This window comes from Alligator mississippiensis, chromosome 7 (genome assembly GCF_030867095.1).
Source record: "Alligator mississippiensis isolate rAllMis1 chromosome 7, rAllMis1, whole genome shotgun sequence".
NCBI lineage: Eukaryota > Metazoa > Chordata > Crocodylia > Alligatoridae > Alligator > Alligator mississippiensis.
Window position 1 is genome coordinate 34960227 of NC_081830.1, and position 9211 is coordinate 34969437.

The 9211-nt window shown below is 44.0% G+C and overlaps 1 protein-coding gene across 1 annotated transcript; it reads left to right on the forward strand.

The window, feature by feature from the left end:
* Positions 1 to 7429: 7429 nt before the first annotated feature.
* LOC106739364 (olfactory receptor 10A7) lies at positions 7430 to 8413 on the forward strand. The gene has a single exon (XM_014601278.3). It carries the CDS (start codon positions 7430 to 7432, stop codon positions 8411 to 8413), a length of 984 nt encoding a protein of 327 aa, XP_014456764.3.
* Positions 8414 to 9211: the final 798 nt, after the last annotated feature.

The window sequence follows — 9211 nt, forward strand, 5'->3', positions numbered from 1 at the left end:
ACACTATACAATTTAGGGGGCTGGACTCGATGATCTCCCAAGGTCCCTTCCAGCCCTCTTTAACTTCTCCATGTCCTTTTTAAAAGGGTAACAGCTTTTGCTGTGTACTACCATATCTTAGAGACTTTGTACAGAATTAATCTGCATGGCTTTAGACATGAGAAACTACAGAGTAATCCAATAATATTTACCTTCTAACCTCAGGACAAAGAAGCAAACTCTGCATTGATGGTGCCTGTGTTTGTGAAGCAGAATTGGGGCTCCACTGATGCTCAGCTCCGAACAGTGTTTCATACAGTCTGACTCCTTCTGCCAAAGTATCACATAACTGCGGGTTGCACTAGTGCTACTGTGTGTCTTTATCGCTCTGAAATCTTGCAATGTTTATAAGGCAAATAATTTCATGTTTGCTATTTCCAGAGCCCTGTTTTGCTGAAAATAGCTGCTTTTAAATTGATATCCCTGGGGAATTAACTCTCTGTTGTTTATTAAAACTGTGACAATCTAGCCCATCTGAAGGCTAGTTCAAGCCAATGGAATTCCTGCTTTTCTTCATGCATTTAATGCCTCCCCATGCCCCCCGGCCATCCCAAGCCACTTGCTTTGGCCTGCAGAGCTGGAGGGCTTTCCCTCCCCAAACACTGCCACTGCTTCTCTGAGCCCCTATCCTGCTCCCTGTCTGTAAGGCTGGGGAACCAGGAGGAGGGAATGAGGGGAGGACTGTGCTAGGCTTTAGGGAGCTTCGAACAGTGTCTGTCTACACTGCCACTGCTTCTCTCTGCTCCTTCCCCCCATTGATCCCAGTTGTAACACAGGTACAGCTGGAAGCTGCATGGCCCCAAAACAGTTCCTCCGCCTGGGCCCAGTCCAGGGCCAGGAAGAAGTGACAGCAGTGTAGGCATGGGTGCCAGGAAAGTCCCACACTTTGCTTACATGCCTCCAAAGCCATTCAGTTGACGTGGGTTCAGAGCTGGGATGTTCAGGCCTGAGGCTTAAAGGATACTGACCACTGAACTAAGACATCACAAGCCCTTTTTGTTGGCCTCGCTCCACCCAAACCAGGGATATTCCTCTGCAGCAGTTTTGGTGAGAGGCCATGACCTTGATAAGCTTTGTAATGGAACACAGATCTACACAACCAGGTTCCTAACTTCCTAACCCAATTGGATTTTAAATTGCTATCATTTTCAGAGTACCTAATGACTCTTCTTGATATTTAGGCCAAATTCTATTTTACTTGACATGGCTAAAGAGCAACTATACACAACTATATCACTATAGGTGTTTGTGGATTTGAGTACAATTTTGCTCCATTGACAAAAAAAAAAAAATGTTCTGTGCACATTCCTGTAGGAAATATGATATTAATGGTAGGAGATGAGGGCTTTCCCATAGAATCATAGAAAATTAGGATTTGAAGGGACCTCAGGAGGTCATCTACTCCAACCTCCTCGTTAAAGCAAGACCATCCTCAACTACCTCATCCCAGGCAAGACTTTGCTTAGCCAAGTCTTAAAAACCTTCAAGGATGGAAAGTCCACAAGCTCTCTGGGTAACATGTTCCAGTGTTTTACTATCCTCCTCGAGAAAATTCTTCCTAATATCTAATCTCAACTTCCCTTGCTGCAATTTGAGGCCATTGCTCCTAGTTTTGTGATCTGCCACCACTGTGAACAGTCTAGCTCCATCCTCTTTCAACCTTCCCTTCAGGTAGTTGAAGGTTTCTATTTAATCTCCTCTCAGGCCTCTTCTGCAGAGTAAATAAGCCCCATTCCCTCAGCCTTTCCTCTGAAATCATAGGCCCCAGCCCCCTCACAATTTTCATTGCTCTTCACTGGGATGATCTCCAATTTGCCCACATCTTTTCTGTAGTGGGGGCCCCAAAGCTGAACATAGCATTCCAGATGTGTCCTCACAAGTTCTGAATAGAAGGGAAGAAACACTTTCCTTGATCTGCTTTAAACACTCCTACCAATGCAGACCATTACCCTTCATGGCAACAAAGACACACTGCTGGTTCATATTCAGCTTATTGTCCACTGTGACCCCCAGGTCCTTTTCTGCAGAGTTGCTGCCCAGCCAGTCAAACCCCAGCCTGTACCAGCATGTAGGATTCTTCCATCCTAAAGTGCTGGACTTTGCATTTGTCCTTACTGAACATCATGGGATTTATTTTGGCCCAATTTTCCAATTTGTTTAGGTCACCAAAATCCTATCCCTACCCTCCACTGTATCTACTACTCCCCCCAGCTTAGTGTCATCTGCACATTTACTGAAGGTGCACTGTATGTCATCTTCCAGGTTGTTGATGAAGATGTTGAACAAACTGGCCCCAGCACCAACCTCTGAGGCAACCCACTTGATATCAGCTGCCAACTAGGCATGAAGCCATTGATTACTACCCTCTAAGCCCAATGATCCAGCCAGTTTTCTATCCGTCCTACAGTCTGTTCATCCAGCCCATACTTCCTTAGCTTGCCTACAAGAATGTTATGGGACACTGTATCAAAAGCCTTGCTAAAAATCAAGATATACCATATACACTGGTCTCCCTGAATCCACAGAGCTGATCAACTTACAGAAGGCAGACAGGTTGGTCAGGCATGACTTGCCCTTGGTGAATCCATGCAGACTGTTCCTAATCACCTTCTCCTTCAAGTGCTTAGAAATTAATTTCTTGAAGATCTCCTCCCGGTTTTTTTCCAGAGACTGAGGTGAGGCTGACTGGTCTGTAGTTCCCTGGATACTCCTTTTCCCCAATTCTTAAATATGGGCACTATGTTTGCACTTTTCCAATCATCGAGAATCTCTCCCAAACACCATGCATTTTCAAAGATGACAGCCAGTGTTTCTGCAATCACAGACAACTCTTTCAACACCCTTCAGTGTATCCTATCCAGCCCCATGGTCTTGTACATGTCCAGATTTTCTAAATAGTCAGTAACCTGTTCTTTTTCCACTGTAGGCTGCTCACCTCCTCCCCAAACTGCACTGCTGGTTGTAGTAGCCTGGGAGCTGACTTTGCTTGTGAAGACTGAGGTGAAAAAGGCCTTCAATCTTTTTTTCTGCATCCTTTGTAACTAGGTTGCCTCCCTCACTAAGTAAGGAACCCACACTTTCCCTGCTCTTCTTCTTGTTACTCACATACTTGTAGAAACCCTTCTTGTTACCCTTCTTGTCCCTTGCTAGCTCCATTATTTTTCCAGGGACTGAGGTGAAGCTGGCTGGTCTATAGCTCCTCAGATCCTCCTTCTGCCTTTTCTTAAAGATGGGCATTATATTTACCCTTTTCCAATCATCTGGGACTTCTCCTGACCATGAGTTTTCAAAGATAATGGCCAGCGGCTTTATAATCATGTGTCAATTCTCTCAGCACCCTCAGGTGTACTGTATCTGGCCCCAAGAACTTGTACAGGTCAAGCTTTCCTAAATAGTCTGTAATTTTTTTCTTTCACCACTGTTGGCTGCTCACCTCTTCCCCAAACTCTGCTGCCAGGTGCAGTAATCTGGGAGCTGACCTTGAATGTGAAGACTGAGTTAAAAAAGGCATCAAGTACTTCAGCCTATCCCACATACTCTGTCACTACATTGCCTCTCCATTCAGTAAGGTACCTGCACTTTCCCTGAACTTCCTTTTCTTGCTGACATACTTGTAGAAACCCTTCTTATTACCTTTCGCATTCCTTGCTAGCTGCAACTCCAATTGTGCTTTGGCCTTCCTGACTTCATCCCTGCATTCCTGAGCAATATGCTTATACTCCTCCCTAGTAATTTGTTCAAGTTTTCACTTCTTACAAACTTCCTTTTTTGTGATTTAGTTTACTGAAGAGTTCCCTGCTAAGCAAAACTGGTCTTCTGCCATACTTGCTAGTTTTCCTGCACATTAGAATAATTTGTTCCTGCACTCTCAGTAAGGCTTCTTTGAAGTACAGCCAGCTGTCCTGGACTCCTTTCCCCATCATAGAATCATAGAAAGTTAGGGTTGGAAGGGACCTCAGGAGGTCATCTAGTCTAACCCCCTGGTCAAAGCATGACCATCCCCAACTGGATCTTCCCACCCAAAACTTTAACTAGCCAGGTCTTAAAGACTGGCTTCCCATGGGGATCCTGTCCATGACTTCCCTGAGCAAGCCAAAGTCTGCTTTTCTGAAGTCCAGGGTCCTTACTCTACTGCTCTCCATCCTTCCTTTCATTAGGATCCTGAACTTAGTCAGCTTGTGGTCATTGCTGCCCAAGTTGCCATCTATTAGTATATTCCCCACCAATTCTTCCCATTTGTGAGCAGCAGGTCAAGAAGAGCACGGACCCTAGCTGACCACTCTGGCACTTGCACCAGGAATTTGTCCCATTCACTCTCCAAAAACTTTTTGGATTGCCTGCTCACTGCTGTATTGCCCTCCCATATGTCAGGGTGATTTAAGTTCCCCATGAGAACCAGGGCTTGTGATCAGGAAATTTCCACTAGCTGTTTGAAGAAAGCCTCATCCACCACTTCCTTCTGGTCTCATGGTCTATAGTAGATCCCCTCCTCCCCCCCCCATGACATTACACTTGTTTTTCTCTCCTCTGACCCTAGTCCAGAGACTTTTGACAGTCCTATCTCCAGTTTCATAATGGAGCTCTGAACAACCATATAGCTCTTTTACATGAAGTGCAACTCCTCCTCTCCCCTGCCCGTCTTTCCTGACCAGTTTCTGCCCATCCATGAAAGTGCTGCAGTCATGCGAACTCCCACCAAGTCTCTGTTATTCCAATCACATCATAGTGCCATGACTGTGCAAGGACTTCCAATTTTTCCTGCTTGCTTCCCAGACTCCACGCATTTGTGTACAGACACTTAAGGTAACTAGTCGATTGCCCCAATTTCTCAGGAAGAATGAAAACACCTCCCTTGTTGCCTCCCTCCACCGCCCCCCCCCCCGCTTGCTCTTCCTCCAGATCATCCACTTTCCCATTTTCTAGTCCAACAATTTAGTGACTAGGACATTTTCCAGAGGAACAGGAGACCTGGGTTCTAGGCCTCTTTCAACTACAAAGGATTTAAATCAGCTTCTTAGCCTAGTGTCCCAAATACTAATCAACAGATTAAGCACTGCCCATAGCTATCTCCAGCCCTCCTCATGAACCTGACCTACTGTTCTGTTCATTTAATATACAATACAGGAAAAGTTTTGTAACACTGGGAATGGGTAACCAAGCTAGACCCTGCTTCCTCTTGGCAACAATATTTCTCTTTCTTACCTACCCAGTGGGACAGGTTTAAAAGAAGGACCATGTGCAGGTCTTTTGCTTCCCCCACTACAGAAAGGATGTGGACAACTGGGGAGAGTCCAGCAGAGGACAGCAGAAATGGTGAGGGGGCTGGAGGACATGACTTCTGAGGGGAAACTCAGGGAACAGGACTTATTTAGTCTAATGAAGAGAATCCTGAGAGAGGGTCAACTACCTGAAGGGGGTTTCAAAGCAGGATGGAGCTGGACTGTTCTCAGTGGTGGCAGATGACAGAACAAGGAGCAATGGTCTGAAGTTGCAGCAAGATAAATTGAGGTTAGATATTGGGAAGAAGTTTATTATTAGGAGGGTAGTAAAATATTGGAACAGGTTACCCAGAGAGGTTGTGGCTTCTCCACCCTTGGAGATTTTTAAGACCCAGCTAGACAAAACCTTGGCTGGGATGATCTAGTTGGGGATGGTCCTTCTTTGAGTAAGGGATTGGACTAGACCTCCTGAGGTCCCTTCCAAACCCATTTTTTTTATGATTCAGAAGGACTATCTGGGTAAGATAGCACTTGCTATTATCCAGGGAACTACTAGTACCTTTTTACCATGCCTTGAGGTATCCAAAGGGTCACTCCACAGTAATCCTGCAGATCCACAGCTGGAGGATGAAAACTTTTTGGCATCCAAAGGTCTGTCTGGTATGAGTTTATCAGCTATGCAGGGAACAGCTAGGTTTTTGAACCATAGGATATGCAAGAGCACTTCTTAAATTTCTAAGGTGTTACAGGGCACCACTGGCAGGTGACTACTGATAAGTCAGTAGACCATGAGGTTCTATCCTGGACCTGTGATATAGAGTAAGTTCTCCTGGGAATGTACAGAGTTCAGAAAATATGGCATCACAAGAAACAGTATAGTTTGGCCATCAGGACCTTTCCAATATGGCAGCAAAGCAAGAAAGCCAGGTCCAAAATGCTTGCAAAAGCTGTAGTAGCAAGACTGCTACCCCATACTGTAAATAGTTCCATATATAAGTTCCTGTACATAAGACATGTTCCATACTACAAGCCGCATCAAGTTACTACAGGGCTGAAAGGGACATGAAATTTAATGTAGGTCCTTAACCATTTTATCCAATGAATATTAAATGTAATGTACAGTAGGCCAGTTTCAAGACAAGGGCTCTTTGACATGTCTGGCAGCTAGGACGCTTTGCTGAGCAGCAGGAAATGGAACCTGTTGTTATATGCAAGAAGGGCATCTGATTTTTCCACAAGGTGAAATAGAATCCTAGACTGTTTGTATGTTCCAGAAACTGCAGTCAGGTGGCTGTGCATATGCTATTTAGGTGCACAAAACAAAATAGATTTTAGTTCCAGGCATCTCCTCCCATTGGCTGCAGTGCACAGGAACCTGACCGGCCCTGAAATGATAGGAAGCACTAACAGGAGCCTGGGGGAACAGATGCCCATAAGGCTTTGCTGTTTCCATTTGACTGTCCTCAGAAGTCTCTGGGTAATTGTGGTCAAGATGCTTACTGCCCCAGCTCCCTACCTGTGGAGTGGTGCAGCTGCATTGGCTTCAGAAAAATATAAACCACTTATCTGGGATAGGTCTGTACATTTGTGACCCTCTCCAGATTAGAAGCCCTTCAAATTAGGACAGGATTTGAAGCATTTCACATGTACATTTTATCGTTCCTGGTAAGATGAGCATATGGATAAAGACAGGCAGATCAATAATAGATTTAGCACAGATACATAGAAGAGAGATACATAAAGTACATATACATACATAGATATAAAGGCAGATAAAACAGACGTATTGTTATTGAAGGTTTACGTCATAAACATGTACTCTTATGCTTGTATAATCAAAGTATAAAACAGTTGCTTAATTATTTAATCATCCTGCATGGATCAACAACCTATTGTCTGGAGACAGTGTCCCACTGGTAGTGGGAGAAAATTCAAATACCCCATTTAACCAGTGTATGAAGCATTCAAAGACAGAGAGATGACATTGCATCTTTTGGATATAGGCAGGTTTGCTTCTCTATCCTGTCGTGGGGCACCTTCCTGCTATTTCTGATTTTAAAGGTAAATTTTTTGTCCACTTCAATCCCAGAAGTGTGATATTTTCTAAGGTACCAATAGATAGTAGCTACACAGCTACAATAGAAGTTAGCTATACAGCTATCATTCTTCAGATGGAACACCCTGAAGAAGTGAAGATGGGGAACGAGACCATTGTTACTAGCTTTGTCCTCTTGGGATTTTCTCACCTTGCCAACCTGCAGCTTTTACTCTTTGTGCTTATTCTTCTGATGTTCCTGGTCACCCTGACAGGGAACTGTCTCATTGTTGTCATCTCAGCCATTGACCCTGCCCTGCACACCCCTATGTACTATTTTCTCAAGAACCTGGCCTTGATTGAGATCTTCTACAGCCTGTGCATTGTCCCTAATGTGCTGGTGAGTTTGCTGGTGGAGAGGAGAGTCACTTCTTTCACTGCCTGTTCCCTACAACTGAATGTCATCATGCTGTTTGTCACCTCTGAGAGTTTTCTCTTAGCTGCCATGGCATATGACAGGCATGTGGCTATTTGTCACCCCTTGCAGTATACTACCATCATGAACAGGAGACACTGTTTTTGGATGGTGATTGTGTCTTGGATTTCTGGTATCCCAGTGATGGTAGGATTCACTGCTTGGTTGTTCAGCGTACCCTTTTGTGGGCCAAATGAGATTAATCATTTCTTTTGTGACATTCCCCCAGTGCTGAAGCTGGTGTGTGCAGACACCTCCTTATTTGAGCTGCTGATTTTTATAGTCATTGTTCTAATAGTGATGATCCCATTTTCCTTGATAACTGTCTCATACCTCCGTATCATCCATGCCGTCCTCCATATGCAGTCAGCAGAGGGACGACGTAAAGCCTTCTCTACCTGTGCAGCCCATTTAGTGGTGGTGACTCTGTTCTATAGCACAGCTGGTATTGTTCACCTGCGCCCCAAATCCAACCTCTCACCAGACAGTAAGAAGCTAGTGACTCTCTCTTATACAGTGGTTACTCCCATGCTGAACCCCATTATCTATAGCCTGAGGAACAAAGAGGTTAAGGAAGGCCTGAGGAAATCATTTTGCAGAAGGGGGTTCACTGAGAGGCCATCAGTTTCCCCTCTAGACAGGTGATGGTTTTCTTGCAGTAAGGGATGTAATAGGGCATATTAGCCTTTAAGTTACAGTTAGGAGATGAAAAGTCTTCTGTTCCAAACACTAGTGGTTTGCAAATAAAATTTCCTCATTGTAAGAGAGGAGCTAATATTGATATGCGGCTATTTAATGAAGCAGACCAAAATCCCCTGGTTGGAAGCTGAACCTGGAACAATAGAGACTGCAAAATCTGCCATATAGTGACATTAATAATTCAGTAGTGGAACAGCTGGCCAAGGGGTATTCTGAATAATCCACTACTTGGAATCTGTAAATCAGTACTGAATGTCTCTCCAAATAATGTGCCATGGTTTAACCACTGGCTTTTAGATTAGATGCAGGACCCAGTGTCCTTTCTACACTATGTTAAATAAGCCAGATGAGGTGATCATAATCATAGCTTTGGTCTAAAATTAATAAATCTGTACTGGGTTCAAATGGCACAAGCAAAGGTTTCTGGTTTTTTTGTGACTGGGATTTTATAAGGACCATAAAGTTGTTAAATGCCAAAATGTCATCTTACTGTCTGATTCCTGTTCCAGCTCTGATCCTGATCTTACTTGAGCCAGCAATGCTGATGTTTCAGTTCACGTGACTCGTTTTTGATTTCTGTATATAACTTGGACCAGAAACAGGTTCTTCATTTGACAAAGGGGAATTGCTTCAGTCTGCTTTTGGTATGAATTTTCATTAGGTTACAATAAAGGAAAATTCTATGGAATGGTCACTAGAAATAGGAAAGGAAGACTTGAAAAAGTATTCTTTTCTCTGCCACTG